The 19128-nt window shown below is 40.7% G+C and overlaps 2 protein-coding genes across 3 annotated transcripts; one reads left to right on the top strand and one right to left on the bottom strand.

Annotated features, from left to right (window-relative positions):
* The first annotated feature begins 321 nt into the window (after positions 1 to 321).
* Positions 322 to 3648, top strand: LOC106399771 (putative clathrin assembly protein At1g03050). Its single transcript, XM_013840224.3, has 3 exons — positions 322 to 1531; positions 2000 to 2833; positions 2916 to 3648. Exons 1-3 carry the CDS (start codon positions 859 to 861, stop codon positions 3170 to 3172), a joined length of 1764 nt encoding a protein of 587 aa, XP_013695678.2. The 5' UTR covers positions 322 to 858; the 3' UTR covers positions 3173 to 3648.
* A 128-nt stretch (positions 3649 to 3776) lies between these two features.
* On the bottom strand, positions 3777 to 18352 carry LOC106399891 (protein SPIRRIG). 2 transcript variants are annotated; one of them, XM_048757665.1, is made up of 20 exons: positions 17787 to 18352; positions 17448 to 17517; positions 17218 to 17303; positions 16848 to 16983; positions 16713 to 16769; positions 16396 to 16569; positions 16066 to 16257; positions 15878 to 15943; positions 15269 to 15383; positions 13957 to 15122; positions 13147 to 13846; positions 12923 to 13025; positions 11705 to 12819; positions 9960 to 11610; positions 9626 to 9794; positions 6765 to 9538; positions 6203 to 6511; positions 5766 to 6072; positions 5524 to 5670; positions 3777 to 5424 (listed from the first exon to the last, which is right to left on the bottom strand). In XM_048757665.1, exons 1-20 carry the CDS (start codon positions 17960 to 17962, stop codon positions 4210 to 4212), a joined length of 10728 nt encoding a protein of 3575 aa, XP_048613622.1. In that variant the 5' UTR covers positions 17963 to 18352; the 3' UTR covers positions 3777 to 4209. The 2 variants fall into 2 exon arrangements, with proteins under 2 accessions (XP_048613622.1, XP_048613621.1); XM_048757664.1 differs by having other exon boundaries at positions 6765 to 9794.
* Positions 18353 to 19128: the final 776 nt, after the last annotated feature.

The following is a 19128-nucleotide window of genomic DNA, read 5'->3' on the forward strand; positions in this document are numbered from 1 at the left end:
CTTACCTTCCAGAAACTTTGAATGGGCTTTTGTTTTTTTGAAGTGGGCTTTTTAATAACTTTCCTTAGTTTATTGATTCTTATGGAAAATACAAAAGTATTTTTGGTAATAGTATATGTTAAATTTTATTATATTATTATAGTGGCAATGGGAATTTCTGCGAATTATTGGGGTCTTCGTTAGTGGTTGAAAATAATGCATTTTAATCTTTTTTTTCTCTCTCTTGTTGTTTTTTTTTTACAAAAAAAATTGCGACTCATTGAGGTAAAGCTATATAATAATCCAATTCAAAAATGAAACGTGATGTGGATGATGTAGGAGGCCTTAATAAGCATAAACCATACGGAAGAAAGACCTTTATACATAGTCTTCAGAAATTTAAACACACAAAAATCTGCTAGAAATTTATCCTTTTTTTTTCATTTGGAAACAGAAAATAAATATGGACTCTTTCTTAATGTGGCAATTGCTATTCTGAAATTTAATTATCTATTTATCTCCTCCTTTCCATTAATGGTGAATACAAACTAATTTCAGCTTTGCCAGTAAAAAGCCACGTGGCGTTATCTATCACCGGCCAAAATCTCCTACAACCTCGGCGACTTGCATGGTGAATATCAACGAGCACCAAAGAAACTACATTCACTAAACAAACAAAATACAGCAGAAGGACAATAAAGAAACAAAAAAAAAAATATATCAAAGTCAGAGGAGAAGAAAGGAGACGACGAGGAAACAAAAACAAAAACAAAGCAACCCTCGTTCTCTTCCGCTTTTCTCTCTTCATATCTTTTTGTCTTTATTTCTACGTTTTCTAATTATTTTTTTCTTATATACATTTTAATAAATCGTAAAAAAATGGGTTCGAGTAAACTTAAACGAGCCATAGGAGCCGTGAAGGACCAAACCAGCGTCGGTCTAGCCAAAGTCAACGGTCGTAGCGCTTCTCTATCAGAGCTTGACGTAGCCATCGTCAAAGCGACTCGTCACGAAGAGTACCCCGCGGAAGAAAAATACATAAGAGAGATTCTTAGCCTAACTTCTTACTCACGCAACTACATCAACGCATGCGTCAACACGCTTTCTAGACGCCTCAACAAAACCAAATGCTGGACCGTTGCTCTCAAAACCTTGATCTTGATCCAACGTCTCTTAGCAGAAGGAGACAAGGCTTATGAGCAGGAGATCTTCTTCGCTACCCGACGTGGGACAAGACTTCTCAACATGTCTGACTTTAGAGATGTTTCTAGGTCAAATTCGTGGGACTATTCTGCTTTTGTAAGGACCTACGCGTTGTACCTAGATGAAAGGCTTGATTTTAGGATGCAAACGAGGCACGGGAAACGTGGAGTTTACTGCGTTGGAGGAGGAGATGCGGTGGAAGATGAGAAAGATAAGCCTGAAGCTGATCTCTCCACGGCTATAGTGGTTAGGTCACAACCCATCGCAGAGATGCAAACAGAGAAGATTTTCACCAGAGTACAGCATTTACAGCAACTTCTTGACCGTTTCTTGGCTTGTCGTCCAACAGGTATCACATCCATAGGCCTGCGGGGTTCGGGTAGTTCGGGTAGTTCAGTTCAGCCAAGATCTCACCGAATTGAATCGGAAAAAGTTTGGTTCGGTTCGATATTTTTGGATAGTTTTTTAAAAAAAATTTTTTACCTAAACTAACTTGAAGTTTTTAGTTTCGGTTATATTTCAGTTAAATTTTCAGTATTTTTTGGTTAAATTCGGTTAGTTTCGATTAGTTTGGTTATTTAGTTCGAATTTTTGGTTAGTTTGGTTTGAAATTTTTTTTTTCTTTTGGAAAATCAAATTAACTGAAAACAGAAGTTGTTCCACAAACCTGCCGAATTGAACTGAATTCGTAACGACCAAACCAAACTAACCGCAAATTTCGGTTCGGTTCGGTTCGCAACCGCAGTTTCCTCTTGTTTCCTCGCTCTCTACATTGTTTCTTGGATAACAAGTTATCAATTTTTTAAAAAAAAAGCAGGTGGCGCGAGGAACAACAGAGTTGTGATTGTGGCTCTGTATCCTATAGTGAAGGAGAGCTTCCAGATATATTACGATGTAACTGAGATGATGGGGATTCTGATCGAACGGTTCATGGAGTTAGACATACCTGATTCGATCAAGGTCTATGACATTTTCTGTCGGGTCTCAAAACAGTTTGAAGAGCTAGATCAGTTCTATTCCTGGTGTAAGAACATGGGGATCGCTAGGTCTTCCGAGTATCCAGAGATAGAGAAGATCACACAGAAGAAGCTTGATCTCATGGATGAGTTTATAAAAGACAAATCCACTTTAGACCAGACCAAGGAATCACAATCTGTTGAAGAGGATGATGATGAGAGAGCAGAGGAGGAAGAAGATATGAATGCTATCAAGGCCTTACCTGCACCTCCACCAAAAGAAGAGGAAGAGGAAGAAGAACAACCCGAGGAGGAAGTGATAATAGAGAAGAAGCAAGAAGAAGTTGGTGATTTGCTGGATCTTGTGGATATAAACGGTGGTGAAGCTTTAGAAGCTGGAGATAGCTTAGCATTGGCTTTATTCGATGGCCCTTACGCGAGCGGTTCTGGCTCAGAGACCGGTCCTGGATGGGAAGCGTTTAATGATGATGGAGCAGATTGGGAGACAGCTTTGGTGCAAACAGCTACAAAATTATCAGGACAAAAGACGGAACTCGGAGGAGGCTTTGATATGCTGCTTCTCAACGGAATGTATCAGCATGGCACTGTGAACGCTGCTGTGCAAACCTCCACGGCTTATGGAGCTAGCGGAAGTGCAAGCAGTATGGCATTTGGTTCTGCAGGAAGACCAGCAGGTTTTAAAAGAAACATTTACTTTGATATGTCTTTGTTTGCATATTATACTAATTTTTGACATGAATGTTGTAACAACTATAGCAACCATGCTGGCACTTCCAGCACCAGCAACGGCTAATGGAAACAGCAATGGCACTGTACCAATGGATCCATTTGCAGCGTCCTTGGAGGTTGCGCCGCCAGCGTATGTGCAGATGAATGATATGGAGAAGAAACAGAGAATGTTGATGGAAGAGCAGATGATGTGGGATCAATACTCAAGAGAAGGAAGACAAGGACACATGAATTTAAGGCAAAACCAAAACAAACCTAGTTACTCCTACACACCTCAATATTGATTCTGCATCATGGAAGGAGTTCTTTAGTTGTGTCAGCTTTTTTTTTGGGGTTTATTCTTTTTGCAAATTCAAACATTTCTTCTGTTCTTGGGTCAGATTCATTGGGGAGGGGGGCATATAAGAGGTTTGCTTCTGTAATTGTAATCTCTGATGTAACTTTACAAGATAAACTTAAATACTGTATTTAATATGACTTGAAGGCATCAACAACTCCTCGTATCTCTCGGCATCATCCTGAGCATGTATGTAATCCAGATAACTCAAATGTGGCCAAGAAGGAAGCACAAACACAGTTCAAGAATCCACGACCAAAGATGATGGATGATTGGCTGGCATTGTAGCCATCTCTTGAAGCTCTTGTTCTGAATGGTTTAGTTGCGAATTTCAAACAGTTGCACATATTAACCAAAAACTTCGTAATATTATACAATTGTTTTTCTTCCTCTTTTAAGGTAATTTTAGTTTTACGTAATATAATATAATTAAAGACAGAGCCACACATATTAACCAAACTTGGTAATAACCCAAGAAAACTTGAAACCATCTCTTCTTTATCAGAATGATTTTACTTTCCCATCTCTCTCACTCTTTCTTTAAAACCAAGAACAGAAAACAATACCATTGACATTGAGGCAAACGATGAAGAATACAAAAGGTCACAAACTATTAAAACAATACAAGAACAGCATCTGACAAAATACACATGGGGCTGTGAATACAAATATGCCCAGCCTTCTGCTATTTGCAATGATTTTTCAAGAAGAAATCTATTTACACAAATTCTCAAACCAAACCTCATCTTCCATCTCCTTCCTAATTCTGAAAACTCACCAGCAATCAGAAGCCAGACTGGCTCACCTTGCTCTTTTTCTCTTTAACCTGCAAGCCATTTATGCAACAGAGCCAGCACTTTGTTCAGACTTTGGTCTTCTTCCTACTATTTGGTCCTGTCTTCAAGTCCCTTCGCCAGCTCTCTCTCTCGGTTCTAACCAAAGAAACCAAAGGGGAATGACTGGTCTCAGCTTTACATCCTAAACCTATGACGCCTGTTTCAGTGAAGCTTGTTTCAATGAAGCCTGTTTCAACGAAGCTCTTAATGTCTCATCTGGCAATGTCCATGAAAGCAATTGTCCAGCTGAATCGCCGCTCAGTAACTGCTTCAGGTCGCCCGGGAGATAGAGAGCGGTGACCGGTTGTTTATGGAATTTCAGCACCTTATGCAGAATCAACTTGTACTCTGGCACTTGATCACCCAAATTCAGCCCTCCGTTTCTGTTGCTACTACTTGTTTTGCTCTCGGCACTCAACGGATCAGTGCAATGTATCATCCGCCATATTTTAATTGCTCCACTCTGATGACCAGTTACATACCATGCTGTTTCAAGCCAGTCAGAAGACGTGGAACCTGTTACAGATAATACTGAATCAGATGGTAACTGCGATGTGTTAGCCACAGCAAGGCAGTCGCCATTGATGCTCCAAACCGCAAGGGCAGTTCCAGCCGCAGTTACAATTTCCCCTGTAAGGTCATTTATGTAGATTGCTGAAATGGGAACTGGGAAGTCAGGAAGCTGCCTCACAAAACTCATCGAACTGAGATCCCATATTATAACTGTGCAATCATCTGACCCACTTGCAATCATCATGTACGGTTGACTTACACGCAGACATGTGACTGTAGCTGTGTGAGCACATAGGGCTTTCTCTAACCGTAAACGTCGTGAACCACGCGGGCCATCCTTGCTTACTCTCCACACGCACACTAGACCATCTTCTGCTCCAGTGACCACAATGCGTCCATCGTGACTAAAACCAGCACATTGGATCTGGTTGCTTTCATGGAGATTTTCATGAGTTGACAGCAGTTTGTCCTGATCATAACTCATAAACCTCAAACTCCTGTCTGGGAAACCCCATGTTATGTATTTGGTATAGCCTCTGGGTTTCAGGAAGCAGTTAGCCCCGGCAACGAACACCTTGTCGTGGAAAGTAGTGATTTGGCTTATAGAAGATGAACATTTACGTGTCTCGTGAGGAATTAGATGCATCGAATGTTTCAGAGGGTGGAGAGGAATTTTTCGGTCTGTTCTTCTTTTGACATGAGCTTTCTGGAATAGCTGCTTCGGAGTTTGCCCAAAATGATTAATCTGCGCTAGTATGGAAGCTTTCAATGCGGGGTCGCTAACTGCATCAATATCAACATTTCCCTCGTACGTGTAATGATAGAAGACATTTACAGCTTCTTCTGCAGCCTGAGAATAAACAACATTCCAATAAAGGAAAAGTAAATAACATGGCAATACTTTTAGTTTCTGCATTTTACTTGGCTAGAAGCAAAATGAAAAATGTACCTTTCCTCTCTGTTTGTACCCAAAGATGAGATCTATCCAGTGATGCAGATTTTCTGAGACATAATCTGACTCCAACGCTTCTCTGTGCTTGAGGATGAACTCACGTACACTACCTCTCGCCCACGGAGGTAAAAAGACATCACCAACCTAAAATTACGCAGAAGAAATAATATATATCAACACTACATGAAAGGAAAATGGTACATTCAAGCACCATTGAAAGAACTGGAACCGGCACAAACCTTCTCTCCCGACTGTTTTTCACCCAAATCAAGACCAAATCTATTTTCCAAAAACTCTGGCATGTAGAAGAATTCAGGAATGAGTTCTTTTACGTCTGAAGTATTTCCCTTTCCAGCTGCACTTAGCCAAGTATCTTTTATACTATTGAAGAGTCTATCAGCATGATCAAACTGACCGCCCTGCAGCTTCTGATTTTCAGCACTGAACGGTGGGAGGCGAAGAAGGTAAAACAGAACAATTCCAGCACTTGAATAGTGAGAACCGTAATGAAATTTTGGAATCTCAGGATCATCCCAGCTCTCATATCTGAAAACAGAGAAAGTAAAGAATTATGCCGCATGAAACCATAACTACTTAACAAGAAAAATTAAGATGTATGACAAAGAACACAAGGGGAAGGTGCACTATAAAAAAGTTTAAGATGCACAGCACAAACCGTTTCCTAAATTCTTCTTCTCCTTCAGGTGTCTGGCAACCCATTGGCTTGTGAAGTTTGCGGAAAGTTTTTGGATCTGACAAATCAAGACTCTCGCTATCATAATCTGCGAGAACCCATGGAAATACCGGATACTGCGTGAGATCACTGTATCCACGTCCTGCTAGGGTATTGAGATGCATTAGGTAATGGAAATTGCTGATTTCCCCATTTTGCCATCTTTTCGAGAATGACTTTGCCATTAATCTGAAAAGGCGGCTTCCCTCGTTACTTTCCTGTTTTGCTGATCCTGAAATAGTTGTGTCGAGCCTGGGAAAAAAAATAACAGAATAAATAACAGTTTTGCAGATCAATGAAGACAGAATCTAGTCTTTGAGAAAGTAAGCTTAAAAAAGAACACCCATCCCATGCAACTCATTGTCGTTGACTGATAAGACTTATTCATTTACCTAGTGAACATTGAACAGCTATAAATAAAATATTTAAAAGAAAAAAATGCAGTATGCTCAACCCAGTGCGAGGAACTAACAGAAACGAGATGAAAAGAACGATAATACCGTACATGCTGTTCCTTGAAAGGTTCATGGCAACCAGATTTTTGAAAACTTCTTCCCTCTCTTTCTTGTGGAACACGAGGAGATCATTACATCCATCCATGCTAAAGATCTCAATGGCAACCGGACGCAGCTGGTAATCACGTTTTAATATTTCATGAACATTATTAAGCTTCCACATACGCCAAGGATGCGGCAAGTTACCAGTCGTGCCCATTTTTTCTTTTCCCCAAGCACCCCCACCAAATGCCCATGCTCTTCCGCCTACTGCTCTTCCCCCTAGAGCTCCCGTTTTCACTGCTGTCGTCCAAGATGTGCTAGACTTGGACTGGAAATCCAGGCTGCCGGAGGCATCTTTTTTCACACCCAACGCTTGATCAATAACAGATAACTCATCTTCGCATTCCTTCTCACAAATACACCCATCATCGTTAATATAAAAGTTTTCTATCACATACAGACAGAACTCCCCTATTAAGAAGATTCCATCATGCTTGTCGAGATCAACAACTCTCTCACAGTTGTATCTGAACCTAATCTTTTCAAGATGCTCCAGATAAGGCCTGATCAGATACTCACCATCATCATTCAGTTCATTCTCTGATTTTTCCTCCTCGCCTTTAGTTTCATCCATTTTAGCAGAAGATGAATGTCTTGGAGAGCCAGCCTCAGATTTTGCAAGTGTGTTGTCTGTTATTGGCACAGATGCTGTACTAGATTTGCCACCAAAGTCAAGAGCAGAATGAAGACTTGCTTCGTTTGTACTACTAGCTCTATCATCATTCCATCCATTTCTGGCAGAAGCGACATCTTTAAAATCATCTGACTCTTTCACAAACGCCTCATCATAAAGTTCACTGAGCAGGAAAGCTGGTTCGGAATCTGTGTCTGAAATAACTGGCCCATCTTCATTTTTCACTTTGGGAAGCTCAATTTCCCCAAGTTCTAACTTTCCATCAAGAACATTCTGGATGCTATCAATTTTTAGCTTACATCGTTCAAGCTTTTTGCGCATTCTGTACGGACCTTCAATCGGACAGAGCTGCCATTCGGGATCTTCAGACCTTTTGGATTTACGCATTGGGAATATTCCACGCTCATGCACAAGCTGCTGGAGATGAGTTTGCCACTCACTCTCAGCATGAAGTATCCAACCATATTTGTTTTGCCGAACGACTCTAAGCTCAGTAGACATGGCATCACGCAGTACTTCTAGCGCATATCTCCGCTCATTCAACTGATCCCAGTGTTTAACGTCCAGCTTCGACATATCTCGCGATTTCCTCCCCATCTCTTTCTTCCGGCGACCTTCCATGCCTTTTATCCTGACACCAGGAAATTTCGCTGAGCCAGCTATGTACTGTACCCACATCACTGCAGCACACTGCTCCAGAACTTTGTTAATTATCTTATCCGAGCTTTCAAGCCACTTGAAGAATTCTGGTAGATTCCCAGTCAACAACTTATCAAAACCGCCATGTAAAACATCAACTTTTTGTCCTTGGTTTGGTTTAGTGACGAGCAAATCCTCGAGGGCAGATCTTCGGTGTACCAGTAAATATTTGACAATATCAAGTGACATGTTTTGCACACTTTTTCTCTGGTCAAGGAATAGGGAGATTAAATTCACACACAGACAGCAACTCAAATCAGTATCAAGATTGCTTGGGCAGAATATGATTCTCCTGTTTGCGACCAACAACTGCAGAAATGTTGAGATGTCAATCCCAGATTCATCAACAGCTGGATTCGGAGATGGCCTCTTCTTAGATTCAACAAGTAAACCCAGTTGTGATAGTAGGTCCTCCTCTCCAATAGTTATCAAGAATGATGGGAGGAAACAATATAGTACCATTCTATTTGTGTTTTTCAGGATTGAGTGTACATAAGCATCAAGCTGCCTTGTTGCTCGTCCAAGGGATAAGAAACCTTTCCCGGAAGGAGTGACTTCTTCAACCCTACCATCTTTGTTAGCTAATTGCAGCATCGACAACAGGAACTCAAGAGCCCTGAGAACACCAGAGGGGTGAGGAAAAGCACCCATGTAAACACGGTCCACTATCATCCAGCAAAATGTATCCAAGTTCGCAGACCATTTACTCTTGTCCAATTTCTTCTCGTCTTCTTCATCATCACGCAAGAGACGCCTTTCAAGATAGTTCATGACTCTGCTAAGGCACAAGCCTTGAAAGACCAGCACACTTTCAGGATCAACATAGAAAGGAACCATTTCCAATATGCTTTCCAGAACCGGTACAGCTTTTATCTGTTCAGTCATTAGGTCGGCAAGTACCTCTGCCATAAAATCTAACACGGCACTCGCTCCGGCAGAACAAGGCCCGCCACCATAGCCAGTTTCATCTGTTTCAAGGAGAAGTTTTGGGGTAACTGTGAAGAAGGCATGGACAGCAGAAGATCCTTGGGAGCCTGACTTTCGTTCTGAAGACGCATCAACCTCAGTGCCAGAGACATAGGATTCAAGAGAAGGAGAACCCATTGTCGAACTTTTAGATTCATTATAGTTAGAGCCTAGCCAGGATGCAAGTGCAACAACCGGAGATGGTGATGTAATGAATGAGACTTTGAGGCCTGATTTTTCAGATAGAAGGGGAGACTCGATCATATGGAAAGATGCAGAACTCTGAGAATCTGTTGCCTGCACTTGATTTGCATTCCCTTTAAGATCTGGAAAATCCCTTTCACTTGAAGCTGATACAGGGCCGACATGATTATCATCTTGTTTCTTAGTATCTTCCACACCTTGAAATGATATACTTGAGTCCTGCGGTGGTGGTGTAAGAATGTTCACCATCTTATCATTAACCACAATATTTGCAGGTAAAGGCATTTCTTCAGAACTAAGACTGACCTGCGCTTGAGGGAAGCTTCCAGCACTGATGGAGGTCTTGGTGGACCGATCATGGTCATGAGGCAAGCTAGAGAATGTTCCCTGTGAGCCGTTATCATCACCGTCATTTATATGCTTCTCTTCTGCCTTCACGGAGAGCTGTTTCGCCATCTTCACAGCATAAGCAGCCCTACAGGACAAATAGTCTTTAGGCGCAAATTATGCAAATAATTTAGTTTATTTAACGACTATTAAGTAGATACAGGAAAATAATTTATTTTCAAAAAGCTAACGAAAATCATCAATATTTTGTCGGTGGTGAAAAAACTATATCAGCAGGTCTGGTGATGCCAACCTGACACAGGAAAAGTAAAGGTCAGCACAGTTTTCAACAAAGTCTGCACGCCTGCAAGCAGCAGAGAATTGAGGGCACATCTTTGCAAGGTCAACCATGAAACGGAGAACAGACGTCGCAGCGGCAGGAGCTGAAGCTTCGCCACCCATCAAACGTGCTGCATACGTTTTGTGCATCAACGCTTCCCCTTGAAGCTCCCCAGTCATTTCTGCCCCCTCTACAAGCTCTGCCACAAGACTAGCACTGATCTGCGAAAGATTTCCAGACTGGTGGGCGAGCATTGACTGCATGATCAACCTGTCATAAGTAGATCTAGCCATTCCCACCACCGAATCCAACAGATCTATGAACTTTAACTCGACATGGCTTCCATCATTCGGAACTAGTGCATGAAAGTCTAACATCCGAACCTCCGGTAGTCTTGGATAAACAGGTTTCCCAAAGATCAAGCAGAACAGTATGTAATATATGTCCGGGGAATCATAAAAGTTCTGAAGTACCCGCATCAACCCCTGATAACCTCCACTAGTCCGAAATTTAAGGGAGAAGTTCGGAGAAGAAGCAAGACAAACACCAAGAAGAGTCATGATCCACCTCATACTAGTAGGATGCACAGCTTCGTCAAGGAAGTATGTTATTAGTTTTGACGAGACTATCTTATGCCACAGCTCCAGAAGTTCCTCTGCTTTAATGGTCACCTGGATATCAATGAGCATTTCCAAAAGCATGTTTCTCACAATTACATGCTTTCCCATTGACTCGCGCGATAATGAGCTTCGTGACTTCACTTCCGGTGGATTAAATGTCATAATCACGAACCTAACCACATTTTCAAGCTCAGAAGTCAGGAATCCATCTTCTAAGATGCATCCAAGCAGAACAACTAACTTTTCTAGCACCGGAACTTCAACATCCCCTCTCTGAAGTGTAACTAACAAATGTTCCACCAGATTGATTCTCCGCAGAATTGTAAGATTGTGATTCCTGTACCAATGCATTGATACCAGATTTTCTAGGAACCCAAGTAAAGCAATCTGGATGGAAACAGGGGATGTTACCCAAAGGGTCCAGTCCAAGAGGACATGCTCAATCATATCCACGTTAGATAAGACAATGCAGTTTGACGTTTCAACAGGCATGTCAGTTTCTAACTCAGAAAGATGACTAAAAGAATCCTTGGGAACAGAAAAGTCATCCATATCCCCGTGAGACCCAACTGAGGAACTTTCGTAGCGGAACCTCGAAAGACCAAGATCCTCATAGCTGTTTTCGAATATAGTCTCCGTAGGTGTCACACTAATATTACTCTGTACACTCTCCAATTTCTTTGGCTCTGAAAACAAAGCTTCGCATGCAGCAATTTGGAAAAATATCTCCAAAGACTGCATATCAAATAGAGTCATTTTGGGACGCAAAAATAGAGCTAGTAAATGATATCCCCTGATAGTTTGCATATCTTTCACATTCTGAGGGTTTTGACGAAGCGCACAGGCAAGCAATGAAAGAGCCATGTGTAGCATATCTCTAGATTCGGCAGCCTCAACAAGAGCGAGTACAACAGTCATTCCTCCAACGGGGCGGATAGTATCGCCAATCACACTTTGTCTGCAGATACATACATTTCCCACCAGACGCCCAAAACGTGGTATTCCTAAACAATTTGAAAAAGCAGAATCAGTCAAACAATGAAACTAGATCAGATGCAAATACATAAAAGGAACTGAGTATTTAAGTCCACAATCTACCTCCAATTGGAGAAGCAGCAGCGGACAAGGGGTCAACCAGATTGAGGAGGGAAAAACTTCCAGACGCCCGGATGAACTCCGAGCATGTCCCATCAAATGCAAATATAAGTTTCTTGCCAGGTAACTGAAAGGAAAGATTTCCTAACCTCTCAAGATCCCAGACAATTCCACTACCGTCTGCCTTGGAGTCTGCTTGTCTATTGCTTCCATCAAACTTTTGCCCATTCGACGATGAAGTCATATCACTGTCTAAAGAGTCCAGGATAGCCATGCTCCCCCCACCACAAGCCTGATTTGGCACAAAGCGTAAGAGATCCGCATCCTGGAAAAGACCTTTGTACCCTCTACCAAGAATGTACATGAAACCAATGCAACCTGATGTGAGCACCTCCTCAAAAAGATAACATGAGCGTGTTTTCCATGTCAGATCACTAACTCTGGCACAAGTGGATGGAGTTCCAACTATTACTTGCAAAGATTTTCCAACAGGCGAAGGAGAGTACCCCAGTTTACCCGTGTGCCGTAGTTTCCCATCAAGATAGACATTTGCAACACTAGCTTGGAAGAGTCCAGCAAGAGCATTCGGTTTACTATGAACAACAGCAAGATGATGCCACCTGCCCTCTTCAATCTCCAACCCAGAAAACGACAAAGAATTTGAACTGCTAGTGGCAAGGGTCAGAATTCCATCCTCCTGAAAGTACAGTTCTGCATAGAATGGACTTTCATTGCTCACAGCACCAACAGAAAATAACCGAAAAATGTTCTGCTCCTGTTGCTGCGCACTCGAGATGCGGGTCCTTGATGAGGAGCCAACTTTGGAGGCTTCTGGTTCTTTTCCTTGGGTTGTTAAGAAATTACGAAACTGGAACCAACAAACAAATGAATAACCAGCAGCAGGAGGCCAAGATCTTTCTCCCAGAGACACCTGAACAGAAGCATGCCCAGTTTTGCTCATGTCCATCTCTACAAAAGGAGCCAGGGATAGATGGTCCAACTCTGTGTCTTCCATGAGAATTAGCTTTTCCATCATCTCAACTATTGCATGATCTGACTTCATAATCCTCATTTGCAAAACATATCTAAACAGTATTCGGAGCTCAGACGGGGACAATCTACACAAAGAAAACTACATATTAAGATAACAGACAAAGAGAAGAAATGTGGCAACCTTAGAAATGCATTCTGAATATATACTAAATATACAGCAAGTCGTACCTGTATGCTCCAAGAATTTCCACAATCTTCAAAGCATAAGAAAGAAATGGAGATGAACCCGGAAGAAAGGGGTAAATTATCTCCAACAGAAGTTCGACACAGCCTGTTCATTTCAATTTATGAAAAGATATAAAGAGGTGAGAGAGGGAGAGAGAGTAAGAGGAAAAACCAAAAGCAATAGGGTTCTGGAAATTTATCGAAGAATACAATGGCATGGTTCTTACCAATTGATGTGAGGTTTTCCTGATTGAAAGGACTGGCACGAGCAAGACTTTCTAGAAGGTTCAAAAATTCTAGCTGCGTTTTTGGACTAAAGAGCAACAATGAACGTATCAGAACTCTGACTGCACCTGCATTGTAAATTCTCTCCTTGACAGGATTGAACTGGCTTGATGGGGTTGTGACAACAAAAGTAGTCTTTTCACTTTCTGTAATAGCAGCAGAGGCCGCAGATTCTGATGCCAAAAATGGTGGAAGCACCACTTCAAGTGCAAGTTCCAACAACAGCTGTATAACCTGTGTTTCCAACTCAACACACAGCAATCCAGACTCCACCAAGAGCTCATAAAATGTCTGAGACGTTATAACGGCGTGCAGTTTCATCCTATTAACAGCATTCTCACAGACGGCAGCTGTCATAAGGCGAAATAGATATTTAAACAATTTGATGTAAACCATCAAATCAGACTCATCCATGTGATCTTTGTCCCCTTGAAAAGTGTGAAGAGTCGTCAATAAAAGAGAGAAACCAGTCGCTTCGCCAAAGACTCTTTGGGCAGATCCATTGACACCAACGATACGCCATAGAGCACCCATTGTATCACATTTGGCATCATCATGAAGCTTGTATTGATGGCCAGAAATACCAGTGACCATTCCACTCTTCAACAAATCAACAACAGCACCTAATTCTTCATGATGGACCTGGTTAGAGAGTCAATAAAAGAGTAGTCAGGATTTTTGCCAATTACGCAGAATATATACAATACCGGCATCGGTGTAATCTATTACATCAAGATGCTGGTTCTACGTACCTGTTTAGTGTCTTCCGTAATTAGACATGATAAGACCCTCAGGACGCCAGTTCGATGGGCATCTGATATCAAGAAAGGAAGAATAATCGTCACACCATTGGCCGCACGAAAAGATGCCTGATTAGCCTCAGCTTTCTTCAACAAAGAGATCAAACAATCCCAACCAACGGTAATAGTGTCGTCAACTTCAAAGACAGGTAACTTTCCTGATCCAGATTCCATCAACTTTGGTGATGAAATGATGGCATCTTTAGTATCTAAGTGCTTTTTGAAGCTACCAGAGCTAGGCTTCAGATCAGAATGATCAGAGACTCCACTATACTGATCTGGACCCATAAGAAGCTTGTGTTGCTTCAAATCATCTTGCAAGACTTCCAAAACACCAACTTCACGTAGGACTTTCTTATATTGTTGATCAAAAGATATGAGCTTCACAAAGAAAGAAAGTATGGTGTGCTTCAACTGAGATGTGATTGGCTGTTGCAATAAGCAACAAAGTGACAACAGTTCTTGCTCTGGAACACAACTGACAACCGTGACAGCATATTCAAGAATTTTGAGAATTATATCTTGCAGCGAGGGAGGAAAACCAGCCATATTGAGGACAAGTAATGGAACGGTTCTTAATTCCTGACACAATCTATAGTTTTCCACGTGGCTAGAGAATATCTTGAACATTCTGTTCAATACTTCTGCCTGAAGATCCTTATTATCTGCCTTCAGGAAGATATCTTGTAGCATTTGGACAGCTTCCAGGTCTTTGACTTTACTACTTCCCTGCTCCCACGTTTCATCATATATACTATCCACAGATGAAGTTCGACTTCTGCTGTGCCCAGTTGGCTTCGTTTGGGATGAACGTGTGGCCCTACCAACAGATGGCTCAGCTGGACCAGTCTGAGCCAGAGTGACAAGGACATCAAGCAATCTCGACAGTGATGGAGAAAAGTCTTGTGCCGAAAAACCAGCATCTTCCCTGCCGTTCGTATTTTCTACATCAGGAAACAGTTCAGAGCCATCTGAACCACTATCTTGATTAACAGATGAACGACTGGACACAAAAGACTGATTTTTGGGCAAGGAAGATAGAACCAGGGCAAACTGAACAAGAAAGTGGTAACCGTGTGCATTACGTATGTCATCCCTGAGTCTAACACCATTAGCCTCTACAAAGTCAAAATATAAAACGATTAGTAGCCGTAATACAAACACATTACATGTCCATAAATACAATGTAGCAACTGGATATTCTACTCTCGCGTTGCATTTTCCATACGGTCATAACATATTTAGAGGTGTAGACTATATTTACCAGGTCTGTATGATAGTTCCACGCATTCAAGTAACAAATCCACAATGCCCATCGTGTAGGCTGAGTCACCACAGTTTGGATTAAAATCTTTGACAGCCATCAAAAGAACCTTTATCTGCAAGAGAAATCTAGAAATTATTTGCTTCGTAGATTTGATAGACTACTACTATAAGCAATTTACAAAAGGGAATGAAAACCTTTTCAACTGCCATATTGGACTTGTCACTTTGTAATACTAAACTTCTGAAGATACTAAAATATTTACATACAACATCTAAATATCATTTGCTTTTATTCTGAAATCAACATAAATCTCCTGAAAATCAAGTCCTTGACATAGTTTAAACATTAGCAAGAAAGAGTAACCTAAACCCAAGATGAAAGCTTCTAAATATGCACAAGAATCGATAAACTACACTCAGGCAGTCTGCATAATTCATTGCCATTTGCTTTTATTCTGAAATCAACATAAATCTCCTGAAAATCAAGTCCTTGACATAGTTTAAACATTAGCAAGAAAGAGTAACCTAAACCCAAGATGAAAGCTTCTAAATATGCACAAGAATCGATAAACTACACTCAGGCAGTCAGCATAATTCATTGCCATACCAGATGGTGCTTGCGTATATATCTTGATGTGCTCCCTCTGTCATTGATTAGAAGAATTCCAAGGATCTGGAAGAGGCACGAGAGGATGTCAAATGAAAATATAAGCATCAGGTTATTCAATCAGGTTTCAACCGTGAAGTTAGAGAGCTGTTCATGACGCAATGCTAACGTAGATGGACGAAAAATACCTGCATGGCATGTCTGTGAAGTTGTATGCTATGGAGTGTAACTAGACCTTCTCTATACTGAGAGAAAACTGTAACGGCGCCATTGGCAACCATATTAAAAAGCGCCTCAAGAGAATCATCTTCAATCAAACTCTGAGCAGCAGAAGGATTGCTTGCTAAAGCTTTCATGATATGGACAACACTACCCTCCACCTACAAGAATACGAGGGCAAAATGTTTAAATTTTTTTATAAAGAATATGTGTAGTATGAAAATTTGGTTGTCAATATCCAGCCAAACAAATTATTCGTAGTCTTATTAAAATTTGGAATAAAACTGTTGAAACAGAACCTCAAGTCGTCTAGTCTGAAGAACTCTGCATCCAGCATCTGTGTCTGGTGATACCTCTTCCAAACCAGCAGTTGTTTTACTTTTGCTTGGTTCATCATATGCTAGAAGCGCACTGAGAACGAGTATTAGACAGCAGAAAATCCCAGAATCCAGTAGAGATTGTTTGTCGATGGGCTGAAAATGACACATACAAAGATAGGAGGTACACATTATATAAGGCATAAAACCATCAACGATCCAACATCCTGGATGGTGTGAAATTTAGCATTGTAAGATTTTTATGGAGTGGGTAAACTGGAAAAGGTCAAAAAGGGTACCGCAGATACAAGTACTTCAACAGCAGTTAAGAGGTTCGCACCAGGACTAAATCCCTCCTGCAGGAGGAGATCATGGATTAGAAACAGAGAAGAGAGGTTGACATGTCAAGATGCACAATATTCAGAATGGCAAACCTTGGTAACATCTGAAAAGAACCTTAATACTTTCTCTACATCCAATGACCTTGCCTTGCTGCCGATCTTCAATTTCTCAATATCTGTCACAAATGCTCTCCCAATGACAAAACAGAATATGTGTGTTTCTACTAACCTGCACTCAAAACAAATTTTTCAAAAATGGATGATGTTTTCAAGTCTGACCTACGAGCATAGAATACGAGGTAGAGAAGAAGACCCGCTAGACAGGTGAAGAACATACAGGTTTAGAAAAACGTATATCCCACCACATAAATTTGGTGCAAATGCTATTTTCACTTGAAAACAACAAACCCCACTTCAACATATATCCAACCAGAACGGTAAAAAGGAGTTAGGAAGAGCTTACATAGTAACTAACTGATCTACATTGGCATGCCGCTTCACTAATCTACAAAAGGTATCCACGGTCAGGTTTAAGGCGGCTTCCTTCTCCTGCATGACATACAAACAATTAGCACTCATGATTTACTAATCTTTAGTATACAGATCCAGTATAGATACAAGATCCCAAGATTGAAGGTAAGACAATCCGGAAAAAAATGATTTAACTGAGTAAGGATAATCAAAAGTAAGAACCTTTTCAGAGCTTGAAGAACGGAACTCTTCCCATAATCTCTTGAAGTCCAGTTCCAACTCATGGTTATCTCTGCTTTCAAGAAGAGGATCAACAATTGTCTTACACCAAACAAAATTACAGAATCCAATTCATAAAACTGATTAAACTATTTAAATCCAAAAAAAAAATGTCAAAAGAGAGCAGACTTTTGACTCTCAAATAAACAAATCTTAAACACAAAATCTAAAAAAGAGAATACTCAGTTGATGTTGATCACTTATAAAGCAACCTAAAGCTATCATCGGGAACCACAACCACAACCAGATCAAGCAGAGAGGTAGAAAGAGTAGAGAGGATACCTCGAAGGAGACGACGAGCTGAAGTCAATGCGATTAGACGACGCGTCGGGGTGAGCAGAGGAAGGAGAGGCGGAGGAAGACGGCGGAGCAGATAGGTCAACGGCGGAGGAGTCGTCAGGGGATTGAGCTAAACCGACCTTCTCCTTGAAGTCCTTAAGCAATGTTGCCCATTTCATGGCTGTCCACTTTCATCCGACGGCGGCGACGACTAAACCAGATCCGAGTCGTCGATCGGAAAAAGGAACAAAATCAATCAACCCTAAATGCGATCAACTCGAAACTCTTCTCATCTCTCGAAAAGATGAAATTGAGCTAAGAAGTGCAATGTAGGGTTCCGTGTCGAGAAGAAAGATCTGGAGATTTGAATCGTGATGATGCAATTAAAATCCCTTTTCCCCCTATGAGCAAAAGCTTAAAAAAAAACGATTTCTTATTAATTTTTTAATTTTGATTAGTGATTTAGATTTTCACAGATTAATCAACCCAAAGAGAAGAAGAAGATCCTCTCTTTCTTTCTTTCGTTATTTATTATTTTTTTTTTTGTTTGTTCTTGTGCTGTTTTTTTTTTTTTTTTCTTTTCTTTTGTTTGTTGACGGCGTCTCTCCGCGCCTTGATTGTCGCTCAAGTCGTCTCACTTTCTCTCTCTAGACACGATTTCGTTTGTTCCTCTCTCTCTCCTTGTTGTTGTTATTTCCAGCTTGATTTCGTTATTAGCCCTCGTATTTTTGTTTTATGTTAGTTTGATACCCATTATAATACTTCATTCCTATATTGACCCATAATAATCTAATTAAAAATTATGTATAAGACTCCCAAACCGATGGCGCAGACAAATCAGCCAATGTATAAGGAAAAAAAAAATAAGACACTTGAATTTAAATACATTTGACAATTTATACGTGAAAGTAACATAAGTTGACTCGCTCAAAAGAATTTGAGTATAATCATTATTTAATTTTGTTTTATATAATTAGATGTATGAGTATATTATGTTTAATATGTAAAGTAAACTTATTCAACTACTTATGGATGGTAGACGTAATTGTTAACTTTGTTTTTATGCAGCTAACAGCGAAAACAATTTAAATATATACTTGAGACCTAAATTGTAAATATGAAGAAAAATAGGGACCAGCGAGAGGTCAAACATCAAAATCCTTTAGGTTCACGTCGAGCCCACCGGGGACGAGAATGACACGTGGTTGTCTAGGCTTGATGAGCAAATGCGAGACGTGATGAGGCCCTCCTCTTTGGAACAACACTTGTGAGTTGTTGTGACCAAAACTTTTAGTGATTTTTTTTTGCTATATTATTGTAGAAGTTTATTCTGATAAACTGTGAA

Source organism: Brassica napus, chromosome C5 (assembly GCF_020379485.1).
Source record: "Brassica napus cultivar Da-Ae chromosome C5, Da-Ae, whole genome shotgun sequence".
NCBI lineage: Eukaryota > Viridiplantae > Streptophyta > Magnoliopsida > Brassicales > Brassicaceae > Brassica > Brassica napus.